The sequence below is a fragment of the Alternaria arbusti genome (genome assembly GCF_024043155.1).
Source record: "Alternaria arbusti strain BMP 1465 chromosome Unknown scaffold_13, whole genome shotgun sequence".
NCBI classification, from domain to species: Eukaryota; Fungi; Ascomycota; class Dothideomycetes; order Pleosporales; family Pleosporaceae; genus Alternaria; species Alternaria arbusti.
In genome coordinates, this window is record NW_026249953.1 from 741,846 (window position 1) to 766,524 (window position 24,679).

The following is a 24,679-nucleotide window of genomic DNA, read 5'->3' on the forward strand; positions in this document are numbered from 1 at the left end:
TATTTTGCTCTCTCTAGGTCCGCTAGAATATGTTCCATCTGTCGCGTCGATGCGCGTATGTGACTTCACGCGGTTGCCCCGTTCCATGTGTTGTCCTCCTGGAGCATCGCATGAACAAGGCCGCGGAAAGTTGAGTCCTTTACCTAGGGCGACCGATATTTCAGGTCTGCCGCGGTGGCTCGTCCGCATTCACCGGCTAGTGACAATTCCCAAGGTTTGGCCTCAGCGACGTATACTTCGTAACAGCGCACTGTAGTGACTGCACAGCGTGGTCTGCACTAGGTGAGCAATTGATCGTAGATACCCGCTATCCTGCCTTACTCAATGTCGCTTGCATGATTCTACACCAACAGTGTCGATGTGCATGGTTTCCCGCCACCTTACACAAGAGAAATGCTGAACAGGTCTGGAGCCTACATTGACGTTGGGTCACCTACTCTGCATGCTTCTATGTTCATGTAGGCTACAAACGTGTTCGGATTTTTTTTCCTGGTTCGACGTGCCGCTCCTGCTGATGCTCGACGGCACAACAAAGTTAACTGGGGAGGCTAGACCCCGCCAAAAGGCGAACACAGTCCAATCATTAAGGGGAGGCGGCCACACCCCAGGTAACAACATAAAGTTTGGGAGACGTTTTCTGGAATGCGGTGGTTGGCTGGCTTACCAACCCAGACCTTGGGCTTCGAACGGTATTTTACACAATGCCATTAACGACGTCAGTATGCGTAGGGTACCACCAGCAACTATTCGTGAGCGTCCTAATTCTAACGGCGTTGAACTACAACCCTGTATAGTCTTAGCAGCATGTAAAATCTTACATGTAACAACTTTGTATCATCTAGGAGCACTATACAGACTTAAGATGTAATTAATTAGATCCGTGTAAAGGCGTAAGAGCCTTCGTGCTCGCGAGTTATGGCAGGACCTGGTGGTACCACCCAACGCTGAATCAGAGAAAACAAGACCGCCCAATGAACCGAACTATCACGATCCTACAACATATACATCAAGCGGAGGATAATTTTGGATGTTGAGAGCTACAAGAGCATTGAAGATGCTACTACTGTAGTACAATCGTCTTCCATGTGTCACCCTGTTCTCCAAAAGACTTCACAGCCTCCCCATTCATGGTCCCATCCACATAGCTTTCTCCAACCAGGAGATAACCGAACGGCCCGCAAGATCTCAGCACATACGGAACTTCGGCCCCTGAAACAATGCAGCAAACATCTCCCGCAATCGCTATCTCTGGGCCAATACCAATGCGACCTCCGCGGGTAACGAAAAGTCTCCGTGGCCCCATTACCATCTCCGCTGTACGTACAATCCCCACCGCTTCTGGTGCAGTCAAATCGGATTCCAATGGATCCCGTCGATTGCAAGCTCGACTCACCACCTTGAGGGCATCCCAGAATAGCGGTACGAGGGCGTGTTCAAGGTCGGTTTGGAAAGTCAATGCTAATTCCGCGCACATCCTGAACTTTGCAAGCTGCATGCGGCGCGCAAACGGAGTTTCCTCTGGAGTCCATGATGCCGTAGTGATTGTAGCCGCAAATGCAGCAAGTGTATCTTCATCTTCTCTTCGTCTATAACACGTTTCTGCTGCTTTCATCCAATTTAAGACGCATTGCGCCAGATAACCAAGCTTCGACATTGTTACAAACTCCTTCTTGGTAAACTTTGACTCGTCTGTAACGATTTCTCGTGGATCTGATAGCTCCGAGAGTCTCTCAAAGGTGTGCACTACAGTGTCGAAAATGTGTCCCCGGACTCTCAATTCGTTCGCGGCCGATATCTCGTGATGAAATTCCGTGGTATCAGAAGACCTGTAACCCCAAGCGCCTCTCTCGGTAGACAGTCGAATACCTCCTAGTGGCTGGTAATTCCAGCGCGGACACCATGATGGTAGTTCGAGATAGGGTTGACCCTTTCTCCCGTCTCCCCCACAAGTCAAGGACAGGTCGCTATGATCTACACAGGATAGTAGATATGGTTGGCGGGAATACTCGAGCCAAGCTTTCGCGAAGTCTAAATATACAGCTTGAGGTGCGAGCGAGTAATTCGGTTGGATTATGGGCGATGGCGAGCTACCGGTGGACTCTTGTGTTTGGAAGGAAGGATGACCTAGAAACGCGTATAGGTGATCGTGTGGAATTGTTGCTTTGAACGCATATGAGGTATGACAGAGTAGGTCGAGAACGGGTAATGACCGAAAGGATGTGTCCAAGTTACGGTCCTTCCTATCAAATGAAACCCATATTTGGTAGAACGTCCATCCTGTAAGGTCATGTATCCAGTACAGCCTTGCAGCGGGATAACAAAGCCATCCAAGCACATTCATCAATGAGCGCCATGCAAATTGATGGCTACCATACAAAACCTTCACATTTCTGCCAAGTGCGGCTTCTTGTACAACCCAAACACGGCTGAACCAAGTAGCTGCCAGCATCTCCTGGATAGACTTCCAGTCAAGTAAACTCAAATTTCTGATTTCCTCAGCAGAGAGCTTAGGCATGGCATTAAACGTCTTATGAAGCTTCAAGGACGCGCGAATATGAGGTTGGAGATTCGTGATTGCTTCGAAAGCATGCGCAGCAGTTGGGGATTCGCCGAGCGACACGAAGACGCGTTCAGCCTTTGTATAAAGCTCGGCCATCATGGCCACTTGGGATGAGCGTTCGCCGAGATTCTTCTGATTGATACATATCTGATCGGCCCAGATTGCTACCGGCTGGGCGAAATAGGTTGCTTCGTGTTTCGAAGCATGATGAACTTGCCAAAGAGCTTGGTGGAGATTGTGTGTTATGGGAAATCGATGTCCATCCAAGATCACAATTTGCTGTAGGGCGGTAGGACCCCAAACATACGACAGGGCTGAGAATCGAGCGGAAGTATCGATGCTGGCAACTTGTAACGTATACGATAGTTGTTGTTCGTCCTGTTTATGACTCGGTATCATAAGACGAATGGACCTCGCATCATTCAGAGCAGGGTAAACAAATTCCATGAAGCTCGGAATGAAAAAGGTATGAATGCGTATTACACGTACTGCAGCATATTGAAATACTTATTTCCCCGCTATCGTAGAGATAGTGGCGTTTGGTGATGTCATATTCAAGCTTAGAACAACCTGCTACTGTCCAGAGGTTTCTGGTATACGATAAGAATTGACACAGATCGGTGAACGTGCAAGCGTCGCTTCGCCACCCTAGTGCCTTTCTGGTACCGTTCTATCCAAGAGCAGAATTCAGGAAGAGAAATCAAAACTGTTCGGCGTTCGCCCGGCAGAAATGCGGAACGGAATAGCCTTAAAAGGGTTTAGTCTATATCCAGGTGGTTAAGCAGAAGTCGTGCCATTATCACCCTTCAATGATGCTTTTATCGTCTTTTGGTCTTATGAATTGTAGGAGTCTTTGGTACTTAATTTCTACCTTGCGGCGACACAACTGGCCGCTGCTGAGTTTCGTTCACCGGCAACGCCTTCGATTTGTACATAGACAAGCGATTGAATGATTGGCTTCCTTCGACCAATGATCGTAGAGGAAGTGCGGGGTGAGCCTTCGTATCATGCGATTGGAGATAGGCAGGGTTAGCTCGTGTAGGCAGGGTCAGCTCGTGGTAGGTAGCCTGCACTCATTTCAGAGCGGAAGGGCGCTGGTAACAACCAGTAGAAGGCGAAGAGCGAAAACGTGGTGTAGATACTGGGTCGCGCATATGAACGATAAACGAGTGGTTGTTTCTGAACCTTCCTGGCGCAGGCGCCGTCTGACTTTGCATAGCAATACAGTAAGGGGAATTGGTGTCAAAATCGCGACATGATCTTGCTTCGTAAGCGCTTCTGCCTCAAGGTTCGGTGCAGGCGCAGGCGCATGGGCTAGGTGTGGGAGCATCGTTGGCTCTGGCTATGCTGTAAGAACCTTAGATAGTCAAATATGATAACACCTTACTGTCCGCTTCCGACTGTGTGATGGGAGATCCGGGTCTGCCCTTCGGGACTAATAACCTACGCCGATCGCAGGAGAGAGGGAGGCGTGGTCCGATGCGAATTGGTCCACGTGCGCTAAGTTGCGCGCGCCAGCTAAGCATTATAAGCGGAAAATAGAACGGGGCGAACTTGTTGCGAGATGGTGTATGAACGAAATGCACCTGCACGCCTACTATCTGGGAAGACTGTAAAGGGTTGCAGTACGTCGTTATTAGCGTGGACTCACTAGTGTGGGCTTTCCATACTCATCGCGTTGTGGTGCGCACACTAAACACCAACACTCTATCTATGAACTATCGCGGTCTTGATCTCTTGCTATTCTGGTTGCTGCATACTCTGCGTACCTCTCGTCTCGAAGACGAGGCTGGGCGAATTCCACATCCCAGCGCCTCCCGCTTGACAATCACTGCGTATATATATGTTCAAATCACTCATTCCTTTATATACGAACGCTATTGGTGACATGCATTGGTAGTTTGGTGATCATCTCCGAGGACGTTGTACCCAGCGCATGCCCGTTATACAGGGCGAGAGACTCTTGGTAGCAAACTCATATGGCAAGTGCGTGGTCGAGACGTTATACGCTCGTCCACGCGTTGGGATGCTTGCGCCCTAGCACCTTCTCTCTTCTCGCCATCATATGTCTGTGCATTGCTTCTGCCTCCTTGTACTTGCCTCCAAGACTGCTCGCCAGTCCCACCATCTCCACCATTCCCATATTGCTTAACGTCTCCGCGCTCTCTTCACTGAGCACCTCACTTCTCACCTTCATCGATAGTGTTCACATCTGCTCTGCTTCGCCGGCTTTATCTTACTGCTATGCATATCACGCTGCCTTGTAAAGCAATAGCGCCCACTCCTCGAGCGCCTTCTGACTTGCAGGTTGCTTTAACAGCGCCGCCCTCGCGTGAGGGAACAGCTCTTTACACTCCTCCCGGTTCCTGTGCTCTTCTATGGGCAGCTCTGCGCACGAATTAGAGATTAACTGCTCTCTCTACTTATTGAACTGCTTCTGGCTTTCAAGCCACTTGCGCGTCACTTGCTGCACCAGGTTGTGCATCCCAAATGTGTGTGCATCCTCTGTTACCGTGACGAGGGAGTAGTCTCGCGCCGTAAGAATATCCTTAAAGTTGTCATTTCCCGCTGTGCGGCTCGGACTGCGCAACAGAGCTTCAGGTATGCCCTGCCGGTCGAAGAAGCTCGTCAGAAACTGCAAATCTGTTGCCGACTGTCGCTCTGCTGCAGCTCTGCCGGTACTGTTCGAGGTACCGCAGCACTGAGCATCGTGGCGCCCGCTGACGAACATATGCCGGTGTCTGCACGAGAGCGAACGGCATGTGATCGGGCGCTGCTGCCAGCTCGGCAACGTCGTTGTTGCTGTCGCTGTTGCTTTCGCTCTGCTTAGCCTTGTCTCTCAGCTTCTTATGCAGCAGAGCGTGTGCAGCCGTTTCGTCCATCGGCTCAATTAATATGATATCGCTGTCCTCAACAAGCCGCATCGCCGCTTGTCATGTCCGAATCGTCACCAGCGCTGAGCCGTGCTTGCTTGGCGGCAGATGTCCCTCCAGCTGCTGCTGAAAAGCTCCCACCCTGTTGCCGACGCTGCTGTCCTTGTCTGTCTGCAACTGCGTTAGTCGCAGGTGCTGAGTAAAGGTTCTCTTGACTGCACTTACCCTATTCCGCCGAGACTCACTAGCGCAACGCGCAATGCTGGAGCAGAGCATCGCTTGTCGATGTGGTCGAGTAGTGTCACGCAGTAGACAAGGTCTGGGTCGCGCCTGAACAGCATAGTCGGCGTTGATCCACACCGACCCACTTTACTTTCGAAAGCGCCATCTATCCCTAGAGGCCTGCGTTATCTAGCTTGCATCTAGGACTATATACACTCTGTCCCTAAATGAGACATGTTCGTCAAATCTAATGCTCTAACGTAAGATATAGAAAAGCATGCTTTACATTGACTCTTAGCGTAAGAAACTTAGCACTTTAGCATACAATTCTACTCTTAGTCTCTAACTCCTGAGGCGCATTATGTGTTGCCAGCTCTGCAACTTCACCTTTGCCCATCTCTCCAAAACCATGCTCGGCGTACAATTCATGTAAATAGGCCTGTTCGGGATGCTTTTGATCCTGTGCTAATCGTGTTTGTTCAGTGTCGCTGTCTGCTTTGACGTGCTTCTGTTCCTTGGCCTTCTTTGACTTGAAAAGTAGTAGTGCGACTGCAGTCGCTAGGAGTATAAAGACCACTACACCGATCGCGACACCGGCTTTTGCGCCTGCACTGAGGCCTCCTGAAGGGGAATTCTGCTTTGACGAAGACGATGTCGCAGGCGGTGAGGTGGAGGCTAAAGGCGAGGTTGTCGCTGAGGGAACAGTCGACGTCAGACCCACAGTTGCCGCGAGTTCGAAGATGTTCTCCTTGTCATCACAGCAGCTCTTCTCTCCACAGCACCATTTATTTTCCCCACAGTTCCACACGCCTACATTACCATGCTGGTCACCAGGATACTGTACTGTCTCGTTAGTGACATTCGTACATGAAGCATGCGGCGGTATACCTCTGTCGCATTACAAACATCCCCAAGACAATATGGGCTATTCCACAGTTGGTCTGTACAGCCCTGTATTGCCCAGACCTGCTGACCCTCATTCGTCCCGTTGTATGCAGAGAAGTTCTGACAAAGACCATTATCCTCGCACACATCGTTCGCAATGCCGACGTGCCCAGCGCCACTGTGGTTTGTCATGCAGCATGTGGAATGCGTTGTTACGTTGTTGCACGGTTGGAAAGCTGCATCGAGAAGGGTGGTGCCGTTGCGGCTGTAACAGTAGCGGTCTTTGGTAGAAGTCTGTGACATGGTGGGAAGGAGATCAGGAGAATTATGAGTTGTTAGGAAAGGATCGATACGGCAGCAGGAGAAAGGTGAATTATAGTAGGAACGCGGCTTTTGCGATGTCTAATGCCGTGATCCCTGCGTCTAGGTGCTAGTTCATGCGTCTGCATCATTTAGAAGCAGCAATAGAGCATGTAAGCGCTTAATCAAGATATTTGTGTGGTGACTTTCCAATCGCAATCTGCAAAGGGCTGGTGCATTATCACTTGCAGATTGTTACAGCGCTGGCCCGCATAGCCAATAAGAGCGCGCCAAACTGCTAAGCGAGCAGCTGCGCGATTACTGAAACTCCTGCGCGAACGCGCCCTGTCGTACGCTTCTTAAGCTACGTCCTTATCTTAGCCTAACCCTGGACTGTTAGCGATACAGTAGTGAATACACCGACCTATCTTCCCCGCCTGCCGACCGCGTGAGAGTCTAATTATACTTTAGAATACCTTCAGAAAAGCCATGACTATAACAGCGTTAGACATTGTAACTGCGCCCGGGCACCACGCTAATGTAACGTCGGAGGAAAGCCTCCGATTGGATCTGCAGGGGCTATGTCTTGTACAAGACCTCCGTGTTTCAACCCGTGTTCGTGGCGTCTATTCATGAGAATTCTAAGCGCTAGATCGCTGCTTTATCAGTCGCGCATACGCGCTAGTGCATGGCATCTACGCGGAGCAAGCCATCAACTACAGAATGTGTGCTAATAGTCTGCACACAGAGAAGGAGCTTCCCGTATACAAAAAAGGGGCTTACTGGATACAGAAGAATTAATGGACTTTGTGATAATCGCATCCCCGCTGTTGCATGTATTATTATTTTTTTGCCAATCTTTTTGCGCCATGTCCAACTCAGGCAGGTAGGCCGACAGAGAAGACTTCTAGACGTCGAGCCACCTAGGCAGGCTGGAACACATTAGACTTGGCTACTTGCAATCTCGAAAGATCATCCACAAGATTATCAACGGCGCTGTGTTGCGAGATCGCGATTTTTGCATCCAAAAGCCGCTCAGCTAAGTTGTCCATCTCTGTATCCCCATCGAGCCTGATTCTGTTCTGCTCCTGCACTCCCATCTCTTCGCGCACAACTGTCATATCCCGAATCCCATCCATCGTGTCTCTTCTTTGTCCCAAAGCCTTGAACCCTTCAAGATACTTGATTCGGAATATACCTGCTCTATCTTCTGCTTCACAGACCCTACCTCCCTTCTCCACAGCTTTTAGCACGGCTTCATACGTCCAAAGCTGTATGTTCGTTTCTACGTCGTCTGTCAGTCTCCGCGGACCCGATCGTCTATTATGCTGTTCTAGGTATTGCGGGTATTGGCTGTGTATCTGATCTTCAACGCAGACGGGGCAGGTGAATGGATGCTGATGCAGATTTTCTTGTCGCTTGAGCCAGGCTAAGAGGAGTTTGGGTTTTGCGGAGTAGATACTGCGCGTGCAGTTTGATGAGCATGGCGACTTCGGGACAGGGAAGAACACCGGTGTGGAAGGCGAGGACGGCGGCTTGATGACGTGTTCGCAGTCGAGAGTGTGGAGAGGGGTGGACGGGTCGTCGCAATGGTTTCGAGGCGGCGGCTTGGTGAGCGCCATAGTGGAGTGCGGTATGGGTTGGTTGGACAAGTCGCGGGCGGGAAGAATATGGGGTTGAGTGTGAGTGAAATGGTAGGCTGTGGTGGTGGGATTGTGAAGACATGATGTGGACGGACATATAATAGAGGCGTCAAAGTGCGAGTGAAATTACAGTTGTTTGAGAGCTGGCGTATCTTTGGCATACAGTGACTACCTTCATTGGAGGTGCAGCGCATCCGCTATCGTCGTATCATCCTTGGCTACCGGCGCCCCAAGTCCCTCTTTCTTACCCGGCAGTCCACATTCCAACAACCTCCTCCTCTTCACATCCTCACAACCCGTAACGGTAAACACCAGACCCCTCCCCATGGTCCGCCTTGCCTTCATATACATCGCCGTCGCAACAGCCTGCAGCATTCGCGCAACGTACTGTACCATGTGTACCTCTTCGTAACGCACATCAAATTCGACGTGTTCGATAGAATGCTGCTCTGGAATGCAGCGGAACGCTTCGCGCCAGCTTTCGACGATCGATTCCATCAATACGTAGGGGGTCTTATGATTGATTTTGAACAGTTCAAGAACATTGTTGCTATAGACATAGGGGGAGATCCGGATGCACAGCGCTTTGATCGCGGTGCTGGGAAGTAGGAAGTGGTCGTCGGCGGACTTGCGTGAAAGCTGCGGCTGAAGGATGGGAACATTAGCGTCGCCGGTGGCTAGCTTGGTGCCGAAAATTGAGAGGGTTTGGGGATCGTTGATGGTGATGAGGACATGGGGTGAGTTGCCAGCGGCGATTTCTCGGTCGAGATCTGGATGTTTTGACGATGATGTGAGAGTGTCGGGGTGCGCGGTGTCCGTCCCTAGCTCTAGAGAGACTGGCATCGCGAAACGTTGATTGTTCTATGGGTCGTCAAGGAAGAAGGGTGTGTAGAGGAGTGCATGTCGATGTTGATGTCAAGGCTTTTGACGTTTTGACTCCGCCCGATGTTGACGATTTAGGCAACCATCAAGGCAGCCAATGAGCGTGGCTGTCTTCTATACTGCTGGGAAGATCGCTCGTTCTCTCTGACTATTCGAGTTATTGGCCCTTGGTGCCGATACATCCGAATATTGCCGGGACAATACAAAGTTCCGCAGGCGTTCCCTTCCCGCAAGTGTCGGTCATCTTGCGCATCGCCCATGTTGTTACGTTGCAAAGCAAGCAAGCACGACCAGCAATCAATGTGGAAGCAGAGGTAGCAAGCTGACGTCATTCTTCAACCACTCGTCAGTCGCGCCTACCCCAGCTTCACGATACCTCCGCCAAGTTTCGTATGGTGCAACTATATACTACACCACCATGTGAACCCATACCACGAGATTGTCCGAAGACGCTGTAACACCCTCACTATCCGTAGCGTACGCGATGCGCATTCTGAAATCATGGGGGAGGTGAAGACTGCGCGGTTGCTATTGTGCGCGGCCTGCCCTTCACTAACTACGGCTGCATGAGTATCGCCACTTCAAGAGCTCACACCCAACTCACCCTCACTTCTTGGCGGTGAATTCTGAGTATTCAATCCTATTGTCCTCAGACTGACCCTTCTCTTTCGACTCACTCGACCTCACCTGACCTATAGTCCAAGCTACCGACCACCCACCTACCGCACAATCCAGATCGCGCTTGCCGCCTACATCATCCTGTATCCCGACGTGTTCTCGTTGTTAGCATCCATGTCGTCGTCTGTCGCCAGACAATTCGACAACATGCTCACCACTCGGTGGTCGCTCCCAGGACAAGCAGCCGCGCCATCGCCATCCACCAAGCACAAGGCCGACTCCAAGCAGAAGACAGACGCCATACACGAGACAGTCACCTACCCACACATATTAGGGCTACGGGAACAGAACTCCTGTCGCAATGCATCCATGTCCTACGAGCACCTCCTCGAATGCGGCCACCTCATCACCACACCGACGCCCGATGAGCGATGCGCACCCAATTGCTACTGTGTCGAGCACGGATGGCATGAGATCAATGGCGACGAGAAGAAGAAGGCGAAGATGCTGCTGTTCTACTGCGACGCGTGCGTAGAGGAGGAGAACGAGAAGCTGGTGGCTGATACTTTGACGTCAGCGGGGGCAGGTATGTTCACTTACTGGCAGTAACGCCCGCGATGACGCTGACCGCTTGACAGAGAACCTGCGTCGCACCCTACGCGAAAAGGCAGCTATCAAGCGCGAGAAGCAGACCAAGTTTCGCAAATGCTATATCGCACTCAAGATCACCTCCGTGCCTTGCCATACCGACGGCACACTACGCAAGAGTTATACGCCACGCAAAGAGCATCATCCCTTCGATATTTCGATCCCGCGAGTAGGCGACAATTTCTTCGAAGACATCCTGGTGAACCCGGCGAAGGAATCGAAGGCGCCTGGCAACGCTGTCACGACCACGCCCAAAGAAGCAAACCACCCCGCCGTCGGCAGTAGCCCAGCCAACCTCGGCGAAGCCGGCGCAAACTACCTGCGATACACGGCAGCGCAATCTGCAGCAATCAAGGCCCTCAGAGCCAAGCCGAGTGCCTCCAACGCCAAGAAGACCGCATCGCTGTCTGCTCCCCGCGAGGCCGCTGCAGCATCACCGGTGGTACCAAGCACCAATGTCGCGCAGAAGATATCTCCAAAGCAGTCGCGCAAGAGGCCCATCGTCATCGACGACGATGAGGAATACGTGGACGCGCCGGAGAAAGAAACAGAGGTTGTCAAGAGAACCAGGAAACGACAAAAGGCTACTTCGTTGCCGTTGCCACTGCCAGCTACCCCGAAGAGGAAGCCAGGGCGCCCTAAGGGAAGCGGTCGCAAGAATGTGTGAGGGGTTGACGGATAAAGGTGGTGTGAAGTCGTGAGGATGTGGAGGTGATGACGAGGTTGGAGATTGCGAGGATCGGGTGGATGCTGCTATGCGATGCCTGGATACTGTCGTATTTGCCGGGCTGGTATTCTGGTACGGGTATATACTGAATAGAACATGTCGTTGATGATGCTTCCAAAGGAAGATGTGACAAAGAAGATGATGAATGGCCATGGTGTGCGGTGTTGCTTCCACCCCACTTGGCCTGCTGACTAACCTGCATCCTGTCATCTCGGCGCTATGTCTCTCTATATCGTATGAAATGCATCGTTGAGGCACACAACACATTTGCTTTTAGCTGACATTAATGTAGAATGTATCGTCTATCTTCTGGCTGTAGTACATCAGACACGAACCCCCGGTGTCGCCATCTCAAGCCTTCTCTGATTTAACAGCCACTCACAACACACCATTACCATACAATATAGACAACGCAAAACACACACCGCTCACAACTAAAAGTACCGCGATAGTCATGTTCACCCATTCACCCTGCCTGTACATTCCAGTATACCGACGTCCACGTCCATCATTTCCGTGCGAGGAGAAACCGCGTTCTAGATCAGGCATGGCGGGTTCTGGCTGGTCGTGCGGATTGGGGTTGGGGTTGATGAATAAGCCGGCGAGGAGGTGGTTGGCGGCTAAGGAGTCGGGGGTAGGGGTTGAAGGGGAGGCTGAAGGGGAGGTTGAAGGAGGTGTGGAGATTGAGTTGTTTGGGGGAAGTGTTGAGGGGGATGATAGAGTGGTTGTAGGGGTACCATTGTCTGGGGTTCGTAGGATTATGGATGGCATCGCTGTTACTGTGGGTCTGAGTGTAGTGAATCTGAGCCAGGTAAGTGTAAGAATAGTCCCGGCGCTTTATAAGTGAATGTGCAATGGGTTTGTTTGCTGCCTGGGTGGATGGTTGGAAGAAATGTAGTTCTGTGAGTCCCTTCTAGACTACTTGGTCGAGAGTCGTGGAACTGCCGACATGCTTCCATAGACGGCTGCATGGCTCTCACCATGAATCATTCCTCAGCGCCAGACTCTTCGATGTCGTCCACATATTGTCGAGTCGCAAGGGCGAAGGCCCCCTAAGCAGCATATACCACTTTGGATCCTTGGACGGAACGTAGGGTATGTTTTCCAAAGCCGACGAGTGGTGGACGTACTGAGAATATTCCCGGACAGTCGCTGCAGTCTCCATCTCACTACCGACGACCCAGACCTTGTCACACCCACCTATGGTCGTATTTGCAACGACGATAAGACCGCCCACTTCGATTGACAGGAGGCGATTCTCCAAGGTTTCTGTGAAGACATCCAATGAATTCTCAAGAAAGACAACATTCTCTAACCGAAGTCTGACTGATAGTCGAAGCAACTTCTGGACTGCGATCCGGTTCAATTTCACATTGACGAGACTCAACGTGTCGAGACTGGAGGCCCAGATCGGACAAAGAAGCTGGAACCATCCCGACACTAGCCCTATTTGAGTCATGGACATGTGAAGCGCGTTGTTCTCTGCGAGCGATCTTCCTGAAAAGATCAGATGCCGTAGATTTGGACAACGCAAGGTGTTGGGCATGACGAAAGTGTCGTGGGCCAGCCTTATCTTCAACGAGTCGCTGCTATACGCATCGGACTTGTCGCCACTGTCAAATCTGTATTCCAGTGTAGTGAGATGTGAGAGTACCATGTTTCGGTTGGAAAACTGACGAAGCCTAGTGTGTTGAAGCTGATAGAGGCTTTCCAGAGTCGCTGGCCCTGGCGGTGATCTATGTGTCTAAGCAACGCGTAGAAGATGTTCATGGAGTGTCTGCTTTGAGATTTCGCGCAGGTGTACGATAGAGGATAATTTTGAGCGAGGCCAAATGAAGGGAGAACAATGTTGCCTGTACTGATTCCGCACGGCTTTTGATAGGAGAATTGTTCCGCGAGACGCAAGCTGTTAGTATCCCTGAGTGGTGTATGCTTCGTGTGCGCTCTATCTATGAAAATTGGAAGCATGCTGCGGGTAGGTCGGTAGCAAACTGTTTCCAAGTTGATGAACTTGGTCATCCAACCTAGGCTGTTATCTTCCAACCATGTAGACCAAAGACAGGAATCCGTCATCCGGTTGTGTTGACAAGGGCGTTGGAACTCGAAGTCACGATAGCTTAGGCCTGCTCTCTCGAATTCTGCAACTTCCAGTCGTCTGGGCGCCGCATCTTTGTACACCACAGCCTTTACGACCTTCGCTCGAGCTGGATCATCAGCGATGCCTTTGAGTACGGCCAGGCTATCTGGATTTGGCGCAAAGCACACGGTGCGATAGAGATGTTTCTGGAACCCCGGTTTGTTGCAGGCCTTGGAGGTCAAGAGGAAGCTGATGACATCGTGGGAACTCTCGTTGTTATCACAAATCACGTACTCTAGTATGACATCGATGAGCTCGTTCGGGAACGGCAGCTTACTGCGCAGTGGAGTTACCGGTGAGCAGTTCTCGTCGTGAAGTCGCAGATGACGTGGCTTATTCATGACGCGAGTTTGGCTATCGGCTGGCGTGATTGGCCAGGGTACCATACGATCCATATCAGCTATGAGTTGAACGGGTTTTGAGAGTCGATGTCGGCGTCAGCGACTGATATAGATATATACAGATGCCCGTCTCGCGTGTCGCGTGGACCACACCAAATGAACGAACGGCATCACGTGTCGCTTAGCCGTTGGTATAGCCCTCGTGAGCACTGACAATCGATGAGAACAGTGATAGTAGTAGAGCCGAAAGCTTTGCGACTCTTTTCGGTGTTCTGGCTTGCACTGAGAAACAAGTCGTGGTTTCCTGGGTGTGATGTATGCATACTCCGCACGCGTAGCGACATGGGTCTAGCCCCAATGTGGGGCCTCTCACAATTGGGTCAAGTACGCTTGGAGCGCATATCTGCAGCCACGTTTGTTGGAGATGTGCAGACCAAGAACACAACGCTGTATCGCAGTTCTTGACGGTTTGTTGATTGCCCGAATGTCCTGAAGAGTGTCGCGAAAGAGCCAGCCGTCCGCGACTTCGTCTCTTACTCACCATGGCAACAAAGTCGACGAGCACAACCGACTTTGAACTTCGCCCTGCAAGACTCTCAGATCTTTCTTCGATAGCGACAGTATGGGCAGCGGCATTCTTTGACGATGAGATCATCGGCGTGATCATGCATCCGCACCGAGATAAGTATCCTGACGACGTATACTGGTTCCTGCTGCGTGGCATTCGAGAACGGTTCTGGGACTGGCGACATCGATTCCTGGTCGTGGCAGACAGTGGAAAGGTCGTCGGAGCAGCGGACTGGAGGAGGCTTGGGAAAGGCGGCCAAAGCATGGAACTGGGTGCGACAGATCCACGTATGTCCATCAAAGTATTCCGCATAGCCTATGAGCGCGCAGCTGGCCCTATCTGACCTCTCTATTCGCAGGTAATCTCATCGCGTCGGTCGTGAAGACATACCACTCCATGTCTCTAGCGCTCTTCCCCAATCGCGCGGCTGATCCTACGCGCACTTCCTTCCTCGACACCGCTGTCGCAAACTCTGAACAGTACTGGGCTGGCCATCGTACTGAATGCTGGGACTTGCACGTTTGTGGTGTACACCCAGACTACCAAGGTAAAGGTGTTGGAAAGCTGTTAGCCACGTGGGGTGTACACGAAGCGCAGAAGGAGGGCGACGAGGTTGTCGCTAGTGTCTTGTGTGGAGAGAAGAATAGAGGATTTTACGCGAAGGCTGGTATGGGTGTTCAGGTTTCGGAACCGAAGGGCGATGGAGGCGGCATCGCGTTATTCACGAGATAGATCGCGCCGACGACGCGTGTCAGCCAATGAGCATTGCCGGAGTTGTGCCGGCGGCATGGCGTCTCCAGTGACGCGCCTGCGACTACCATCTCTTCCTCCCCATCACGTAGCGCTTTCCATCATCACATTCATCTCTTGCCCATCGTTAATCGTTCCTTGTGAATCGATGAAATAGCACCCAGTACCGCAATGGAAATGAGAAGGAATGACCGAAAATGCCGACCGCGCGGACCGAGCGTGACTGCCTGGCAGCAACACAAAGCTGCTGCCACCCGCCGTATTGATGACTTTCAAACAGCGATATACCCTCCTCCATCAATCACTCTTATGCCAGGATACAAAATATGAGATTCGCTATTACATTCGCTGCGGGTGTCGTGCTCCATCATGCTGTCTTCGCCAGGCATCGCGAATGGGACCGCCATTCAGCCACCATCTTATCCTCAGCATGTGTCCTCTTCGCAGCTACAGTCGTAGCAGTCGCTGTTGTCCGGAATGCCTCCTGGATCTCTTCTTTCGCTTGCGTGGGCGTCGCGACCGCATCCTTCGTCAGTGGCGTCCTCAGCTATATGACGGTGTATCGACTATTGCTACACCCTCTCAGATCATTCCCCGGACCTATAGCTGCACGGATCACTAGCCTATGGATCATCAAGCAAAACGTCCCTGATCTCGACCTATACGTCAAGATGCGCAGCCTGCATGATCGATATGGGGACTTTGTGCGAATAAGTAGGTTTGGAGAGCATTTAGACGAGTGCGTCGTTGACCTGGTCTAGGGCCACGCGAGATTTCGATCTGCCATCCTGATGCGATAGCGGACGTACACGGACCGAGGAGCAAGATCCTGAAAGGCGAATTCTACGATCAGACCTATCCATTTCATAGCCTCCAATTCATCCGCGATACGAACCTCCATAAAGAACAGCGTCGGTACTGGGACAGAGCTTTTCATAGTTCAGGTTAGTGATCTTCGCTTTCGTTTGCTTCCAAGCAACCAGGGTCGAGCATACACCCCCTTCTGTCCTGCCACTTCTGGTTCCACGGGACCAACGTCGCCAGCTAGCATGATAGAATGTTAGACTATCACAGCTGACAGCTGTAGCACTACTGCGATATGAGCCACGACTTCTAAGACACTATCGAATAACTGCCAGTATACTCACGAGCCATGCGGTATCAAGGAAACCGATCGACGTCAGCAGTGCCTTCTTAGACCTGTTCTTTGATGTCATATCGGACTTGACATTTGGCCAGTCTTTCGACACACAGACCACGAAGCAGCGAAGTCTGATCGTGGCAGAGTTCCTTAGCAAGCAGAAAGCACTTGGCTTCGCGTTGCTGAACATGCCTCTACTCCATCTCGCCAAGAACCTTCTCATGTCCGTGAAGAAGCAAAAGTCCTGGGAAGGTTGGTATGATGAAGCATTGAAGGCCCGCAGTAAGGTAAGTCAGCCAAGCTCTGACGGACTCCCAATCTTAATGCTCATGTGGGAAGAACACTGTTTCAACGTCGGACATATACAAATACCTGCCGCAATCTGAGGTCTTCAACGGCAACGCTCTCAGAAACGCAAAGTTAGCTATCGTTGCTGGCGCTGATACAAACGCTATCACAATGTCTAACATTTGCTATCTGCTATGTCGCCATCCCGAGTACCAGGCGAAGCTCCACGATGAGTTGTCAGGCTTACAATCTCTTTTTTTCAACGGCCATGATCTCAAGAACAATCCTTACTTGACTGGCATCATCAACGAAGCATTGAGATTGTATCCGCCCGTCCCCTCCGGTCTTCAGCGTGTGACACCCGCAGGAGGCGCAGTCGTCGCCGGCCGACATATACCGGGCCATGTGAATGTCACAACGCCCACGTACGCGCTACATCGAGGTAGATCTGTCCCTCCCACTTGATGCAGCTTGAGCTGACCTTTCAGATCCCCGCGCGTTCGTTCGACCTGACGAGTTCATACCCGAACGCTGGTCCTCGCGCAGCGACCTCATCCTTCGCAGAGACGCATTCGTGCCATTTGGATACGGCGCGTACAGTTGTGCAGGCAGGTCCTTAGCTACGCTACAATTAAGCATGGTGCTTACCATGATCTCCCAAAGGTTTATCATTGCATTTGCTCCTGGCCAGGAAGCTCTATGCCAGTACTTCATCGATCATCAAGCCGACTGCTTCACGCTACACCTTGAGCCCCTTCCTTTGCTGTTCGAACGAAGAGGCGTGTGAGTAATACCAAGGTGCATCTTTTATCGCGATGTGGCTGGCACATGACCGCATGCTACAGCGGCGAAGATGAAACATTGCTACCACTGAATCACAGCACCCCCTTTTCCCCCCGCTTTGACTTCAATCAGACGAGCCGAAATTATGGGCTTCATGAAGCAAGGCAGCCATCGTTCCCTCGGCAGGCGCCGCACTCTGCACGACTTGCGACATGCAGCGCGCAGCCCTAAGCAACCTGCGAATTCCGATCAGACATTAGTGCAAACAACAGACGCCACGTCGCGACTGAAGAAACGTGCAAGCACATTCGGCATCAAAAATGCGCTCACGAAGCTACGCATCATCAAAAGCAGCGCAGCCCCAACGCAGCCAGTCTGGACCCAGTATGAGCTTGTGAAACGCATAGGCTCCGGTGGAAACGGCCTCGTAGATCTCTGCTTCGACACCTCAGCCGGCATCCTCGTCGCAGTAAAGACTCTGACCCTCCCAAATCCCGCCGCACCTCTAGCAGAAGCAATGATTCTGCAAAACCTGGGCCGCCACGGCAACATCATCCGATACTACAACAGTGTCCTGAGTCCACCGCATCCTTCTCGGAAATCTACCTCATGGCGTTTATGTTGACTATCAAGATCGGCGACCCTGGTGCTATCATGGCAGCATACAACAAGATCAACGGCGTACATATTACCGAAGATGAGCGAATCTTGACCGGAATCTTGAGGGAAGAATGGGGCTTCCGCGGTCTAGTCATGAGCGATTGGTGAGTAGCTTGACGCTTTCACGCTTGAGAGTATGCTTTCGAGAAGACGCAAACGCTGACTTCCTAATGAATAGGCACGGTCTATATGCAACAACAAGTCCGATACAAGCAGGGCTAGACCTCGAGATGCCAGGGCCCAGCCAATGGAGAGGGAAAAGCCTAGCACACTCACTCCTAGCCGACCGCCTCAGCACGCGTGCCCTTGACAACTGCGTGCGGCGCGTCCTGAACATGGTCAAAGAAGCTGCCCGCTCCAACATTCCTGAGAACGCGCCTGAAGAGCCTTTGAACCGCGAACAAGATCGCAAACTACTCCGTCGCGCTGCAGCCGAATCGATCGTCCTGATGAAGAATGAGAGCAAAGTGCTTCCGCTTGATTCCAACAAACCCGTCGCCGTGATAGGTCCAAACGCTGCTATCGCAGCATATCGCGGTGGCCGCATTGCCCATCTGCGACCGTACTATGCAGTGACCCCACTAGAAGCCATTACCCAGCGAAGCAAAGGAGAAGTTCGTTTCTCCCGTGGAATATACAACCACAAAGAACGACCTCTTCTCGGCCACCAGCTTCTCACCAACTACGCGGAGCCACCAACCATTGCGTCACGTACCCCAGTCGACCAGTACGAGTTCCTCAACTCATGTGGATACTTCCTCAACTACGAGAATATGGATCGTGTCGATGGCCAGAACTGGCACGTGGACATCTCAGGGCGCCTCGTTGCAAGCGAAACAGGGCCCTATGACTTTGGCGTTAGTGTGCAAGGTACCGCGAATCTTTACGTCGACGGGAAACTCGTTGTAGACAATACCAAGGACCAGCAATTTGGCGAAGGCTTTTTCCGCGCGGGTACCGTGGAGAAAGTCGGTACTGTCCACCTCACCAAGGGCGAGACATACGACGTCCTAGTGCACTGGGCTGGTGCGCACACGTCTGATCTCATCAAGAATTCGCCACTTACCTTTCATCCTGGCGGGCTACGACTAGGCGGATGCTACCAGATGGATGTATCGGCTTCAATCCACGCAGCTGCGGCGCTAGCGGGCCAGGTGGACCAAGTCGTTGTTCTGGCGGGCCTAATGGGAGACTGGGAGAACGAGGGCGCGGATCGACCCAACATCGAGCTTCCACAGCACACTGGCGAGCTCATTGAGAGTGTACTGGATGCGAATCCAAACGCTGTCATCTGCATTAGTTCAGGGAGTCCAGTCACGATGCCGTGGGCTGGTCGTACCAAGGCTTTGCTGCACGTTTGGTATGGGGGTAACGAGACGGGACATGCGATTAGCGATGTTTTGTATGGCGATGTCAATCCGTCGGGTAAGCTACCGCTTTCCTTTCCGCTTTCGTTGCGCGACAATCCTACATGGCTGTGTAGTCAGGCAGAGAGGAAGCGTATACTGTATGCCGAAGACGTGTACGTTGGATACCGCTTCTACGACACGATGGAGAAACCTGTACTCTTCCCATTCGGTCACGGCCTGTCATACACCGAGTTTCATCTCTCCGGTCTGAAGCTCGAAGTGAAGGGTTCGAAAGAGAAGGCGGTGATTACGGCGCAGGTCAAGATTGACAACCTGGGTGACCGTGACGGCGCGGAAGTCGTGCAGGTGTATATCGCACAGCAGAAACCCAGTGTTGGTCGTCCGGCGAAGGAGCTCAAGGGATTTGAGAAGAGCTTTGTTGCCAAGCAGTCTAGTACTACAGTCGCAGTTGAGATGGAGCTCAAGTATGCGTTAGGGTTTTGGGACGAAGCGGAAGGTCGCTGGGCTTGTGAAAAAGGCGAGTATGATGTTTTGGTTGGCACGAGCAGTAGAGCAGACTTCCTCCGAGATACTTTGGTTCTTGAAGAGACGTTTTGGTGGGCAGGTCTATAGATGAACTGAGAAACATATGCTATTCTCATTTCTAAGGAAGCAGGCAAAATGCGTCTGTTCATCAACCCGAAACACTACAACCAGAATCTATTCAAGCTTCATGGCTATCACGACGTTGCTTGATCTTCTCTTCAAAGTCCATACCCATGGGCAATGTCTCATTCAAACCAGCAAGCGTAGTCTTGATAGTTCCCAAAGCAGCTTGGTGGCCTTTCACTACATCGACAAAGTCTGCCGTCGCCAGCAACAAATTGAAGTGCTTCACCCATGAGTCCTCGGCCGCGGATATCTTGAACGATACTGTCATGAGCGGCTTTCCATGACGGTACTTGACGCCGATGAGCCTATTGACGGCATCGAGAAACCTCGGGTCGTCGCGTTCGCCGTATTTGCGTGCTGGCACGCCTAATAAGAGACGGAGATCTCCGGGTCCCAGCATGAGGCAGTCCACACCATCTGTAGCGGCAATGGCATCTGCGTTGTCCATTGCTAACTTGAATCAGTTAGCACGAGGTGTGACTGCCGTCTCCGCACTGATGACATACCTGGCTCTCGATCTGGCAGATAACTGCGATGTGATTGTCTGCTACTCGATCGTGTGTCAAACCGTGGGGCGCTGTGTCTGTGATGCCAGGCACCAGGGCGCATGGCGATAGTGATCGGTCTCCACCAGAGGTTGCATAGCGACACTTGGACACGGCTTCGGCAGCTTGCTCGGCGGTATCGATATGTGGGAAGATGATTCCTGCAGCGCCTGAATATGGATAAAGATGCGATGATTAGCCTTTGTTGAGAAATACTGTCGCATCAGGAATGTGTCGGTCTACGACGATGCATGTACTATGACAGTCATGCAGCTGAGTGGACATATGTAACATACCTGCATCAAGCGCATGCGTGAGGAGGTCCGAGTGTGCAGATAGAACGCGTACGACGGCAACCGTTTTTCCTTCGCTACAGAAGTTGATGGTGTGGATGATGCGGACTAGGTTCTCGGCATCGATTGGACTGGAGTAATGTTAGAATTGTGGCGTGGGCTCCAGTGTCTTCATCACTTACGTATGCAGCGCATCGACCATGACATAATCCATGCCCAGCACAGCAATGGTACGGGCGACCATTGTATGCGGGAATGCCATGATCGAGCCAAAGAGGTAAGACGGTGGAGCGGAAGGGTCCATAGTCTTCCGCATGGCATGAGCCAAATTGGAAGGTTGAAAAAGTGACGTCGCTCGGTGGTGCTGCATGTCGCCGGCTTTGTGATGCAGGCTGGATAAAGGATCGAATAGCCAATTAGGGAGAAAGAGGCTCACAGGCTTGAGAACGTGGTATGGCTTTGTGGGATGTCTACGGCGTGGCTACTGTCTCTTCGCCTCGTGACACGGTGGTTGCGACCTTGCTTTATAATGCCAGTGCATGTTTCATACAACTTCCTATCACGGTTTCGGGGCGCGAATGTTCCTCCAGAGGGCTATGGTCATTGTTTGCTAGCGCCGCTTTGTGCGCATGTGTATTTCGCCGAGATAGTTCCATTGTGTATGCTGTGGACGGCTCTCGTGATTATAGATACTCATTAATTGGCCCTGATCAGGGAGATCGATCTCTTGGGATGATGGCAGATCGCTCCTCTCATCGATACCGGACCAATGCACGACCGATGTTGGGGCGTTTCGCTGGCTTTGATGGAATTCGAGGCTCATGCTATAGATGCGGTGTTAGTGCAATGACAGATGTCGCGAACAACATCTGGAGCAGGCCAACATGGTTGGTATGCAGGGTGTGGATCATCGCTGCTGCAGTTCGCAGGAAGCTAGCTAGTTTGGGGAAATGGGCACCGGGGCTGCCCGTCATCGCGCGAGGGTACTCCCGTGATCCACCGAACCCAATTACCCAAAGAGTATGAAGCGTTAGGTGCTAACTTTGTGATTGTCTAAGGAAAGTCTACTATCAGTCACGGCGAAGGAGTCTCATGACTCACAGATTCATATGTAGTATGTGAAAGTGCTGACGGCGCCCGCGACATTGGCAGCTAGGATCGTACGTCGACTGAATCGTGCGCAAAGGGCCGCATATGAAAATGCTTTCATGATCTCTGGTATTTGTTAATCGCTTTCATGAGAGCCAGCGGGACAAGAGCCTCGTAATGCGCTCTTACCAATGATGGATGATACGGCCATGTTGTATGCATTGATCATGGCCAAGTCTTTCTGTACGGATATTGCTTTGCACTTGTCTTCGGTCAAGTCTGTATCCGAAGGCACAGTTCCAGGGGAACGTTGGGCGTGATAGGAACGACACAAGTCCAATTCGACGATGCGTAAGAACGGCGCTTTGCACAATGCCTGTCCCAATGACATGACCACCAGAAGGAGACCACATCCTAGAGCAGTGTGATATTTCGAGGCAAGCATGGCGTGGGAAGATTTCGAGATTTTGGTGCAAGTGGAATGGCGCTGCCGATGTGAAGATATTCCGTACCCTGTTCAACTCACGTGCCGAGCTGGTGCTGCAGCCTGCGCATCATTCATCTTCAGCCTTGATCGCTCAAGATTGCAAAAGGTTGTGTGCGAATATCTATTGCGCAGAAACCCGTTCTTCAATCACCGAAAGTTCCTTTCAATTGCTTTTCTTCCTCATCGTTCTAGAAGATGGCAATCACGGAGGACAAAGACCAGACTGTACTTATCATTGGCGCAGGCATAGCTGGGCTTGCTCTCGCACAGGGTCTTAAGAAGGTACGTAACACCACAATCACCCGCTTGCTAATTCCACTTGTTGACAAAGCAAATAGAAAGGGATTCCGTTTCTTATTTTTGAAAGGGATGCATCAGCCGTCAGCCGGCCCCAAGGATGGGCTCTCACCATCCACTTCAGTCTACCACTATTGCTAGACTTTCTTCCCGAAGACATTGCAAGCCGAATACATACCACGAAGATAGATCAGGCTCCAGGACAAGACCAGAGTCACTCAATATTTCTCAATCTGGAGACTTGCACGTCTAAATGGTCTTTACCGCCCACATACGGTAACCGCATGCGAGTCGTGCGAGGGCGACTTCGCAACATGCTCATGGAAGGGATTGAAGAAAGAATTCTATGGGGAAAGAAACTGGCATCGTTTGAGGTCGGGGCAGAAGGCGTCAGAACAGTCTTCAGCGACGGAAGTTGTTACAGCGGACAGCTTCTAGCTGGAGTGGACGGTTGTCACTCGACGGTCCGGTCCCTGCGCTACGGAGCGAAGTTCTCGCAACCCACGCCCATCCCAGCCTGCTTTCTAGGCACCCAAGCACTGGCCACGGAATCCCAGATGAAACCACTGCTTGCACTGGACCAGACGCTTTTCCAAGGCTCGCATCCAACGCACCCTGCCTGGATGTGGTTTTCCGTCATGGAACGCCCGAAGCCGGGCGGAGCGGACCCTGTGTGGCGCGTGCAAATCTGTCTCTCCTGGCTTTCCTCCAACGGGCACGCAGACATACCCAGCACAGACAGTGGGCGAATTGCCTTGATGAGGCAGAAATCGGCAGACTTCCACCCGACGTTCAAAACTATCTTCCATGATATCCTGTCTGATAGCCACGGACCCGTTGTTAACGTGCCTTTGGAATTCTGGTGGTTACCTTGTGATGACTTGCCCGGCGATGCAAAGGGCCGTGTCACGCTTGCGGGCGATGCAGCGCATACTATGCCTTTATGTTCGTGCTCCCTACCTCCTTGAACGAGCTGTTCGTTAACCTGACTAGATCGCGGAGAAGGCTTCAATCACGCTCTCATGGACGTGCACAAGCTGCTTGAAGCTATCGATGCCATGCGCGCCAATGACGCAGATAATGAGCGTATCATTCGCGACTATGAGATTGAAGTACGCGCGCGCGGTCGCCGGTCTGCGTTGATGTGTCGGGATGCTTGTCTTGAGGTACATCAGTTCGACGAACTTGGCGATCATTCCGTTGTACGCCAAAAGACTTTTGAATAGTACCAAAGCTGTTGGCACGGGCTAATTGTTTCGCCGGTCTGCCTTTCTTTCGCATCTACTCTCGTCATTCTGATTGCTTCTCAATGTCGAGACTATATCATTACTGGTCGTCAGACTATCCGTGCGCGAAGAAGGAATTAGGATCGTACTCGCTAGCCACGTGTATCCCGAACCTTCATGGGTCCGCAAGTTATGATCATCGAGATATTTGATGGTCCGAAGGACATGTCCCAAATTGGTGGTGCTTGACCAGACCACTCATTTTCAACACAGCAGTGCTACACCGCCGTCGCATCTCAAACGTCAGCTCTTTGGTGCTTGTCTCGTATCTTTGCTTTACGTGTAGCGTTGGTTCTTGAATCGAGTTGGAAAAGCATGATAGTGCACTACCCGCACATCATTGGCAATCTGTCGATCACCCGCTTCCCGAATCTTCCTACCACGTCGCAATAAGACAAAATGGCGACGCCCAAGCCTGATTGGCGAGCCTGAACCCGACTACAAGTGTCGCATGCTTCCCATTTAGGACGTGCGACCATGAAAATAGAAGCAGAACAAATTCAGTTCATCTCCGGAACTGCTACGACGGCGACGTGCTCAGACATGCTTCTCCCATGGCCCATGGCTGTGTATATATCAAAGGGTCGCTCGCACACACCCTTCACATCCTCCAAAAGGCCGATGCGAATTCATTC

The 24,679-nt window shown here is 51.7% G+C and overlaps 5 protein-coding genes across 5 annotated transcripts; 3 read left to right on the forward strand and 2 right to left on the reverse strand.

Moving 5' to 3' along the window:
• Positions 1-4,979: 4,979 nt before the first annotated feature.
• Positions 4,980-5,484, reverse strand: J4E86_008517 (uncharacterized protein; the record flags this gene model as incomplete). The annotated part of the gene is made up of 2 exons (XM_051449028.1): positions 4,980-5,195; positions 5,290-5,484. 2 exons carry the CDS (start codon positions 5,482-5,484, stop codon positions 4,980-4,982), a joined length of 411 nt encoding a protein of 136 aa, XP_051300025.1.
• A 4,706-nt stretch (positions 5,485-10,190) lies between these two features.
• J4E86_008518 (uncharacterized protein) lies at positions 10,191-11,298 on the forward strand (the record flags this gene model as incomplete). The annotated part of the gene is made up of 2 exons (XM_051449029.1): positions 10,191-10,569; positions 10,622-11,298. 2 exons carry the CDS (start codon positions 10,191-10,193, stop codon positions 11,296-11,298), a joined length of 1,056 nt encoding a protein of 351 aa, XP_051300026.1.
• Positions 11,299-14,378: 3,080 nt separating this feature from the next.
• On the forward strand, positions 14,379-15,136 carry J4E86_008519 (uncharacterized protein; the record flags this gene model as incomplete). Its single annotated transcript, XM_051449030.1, has 2 exons — positions 14,379-14,691; positions 14,763-15,136. 2 exons carry the CDS (start codon positions 14,379-14,381, stop codon positions 15,134-15,136), a joined length of 687 nt encoding a protein of 228 aa, XP_051300027.1.
• A 2,375-nt stretch (positions 15,137-17,511) lies between these two features.
• On the forward strand, positions 17,512-20,008 carry J4E86_008520 (uncharacterized protein; the record flags this gene model as incomplete). The annotated part of the gene is made up of 3 exons (XM_051449031.1): positions 17,512-17,835; positions 17,937-18,130; positions 18,205-20,008. 3 exons carry the CDS (start codon positions 17,512-17,514, stop codon positions 20,006-20,008), a joined length of 2,322 nt encoding a protein of 773 aa, XP_051300028.1.
• Positions 20,009-20,099: 91 nt separating this feature from the next.
• J4E86_008521 (uncharacterized protein) lies at positions 20,100-21,129 on the reverse strand (the record flags this gene model as incomplete). Its single annotated transcript, XM_051449032.1, has 4 exons — positions 20,100-20,501; positions 20,554-20,762; positions 20,889-21,016; positions 21,068-21,129. The coding sequence occupies 4 exons, from the start codon at positions 21,127-21,129 to the stop codon at positions 20,100-20,102; spliced, it is 801 nt and encodes a 266-aa protein (XP_051300029.1).
• Between the last annotated feature and the right edge of the window lie 3,550 nt (positions 21,130-24,679).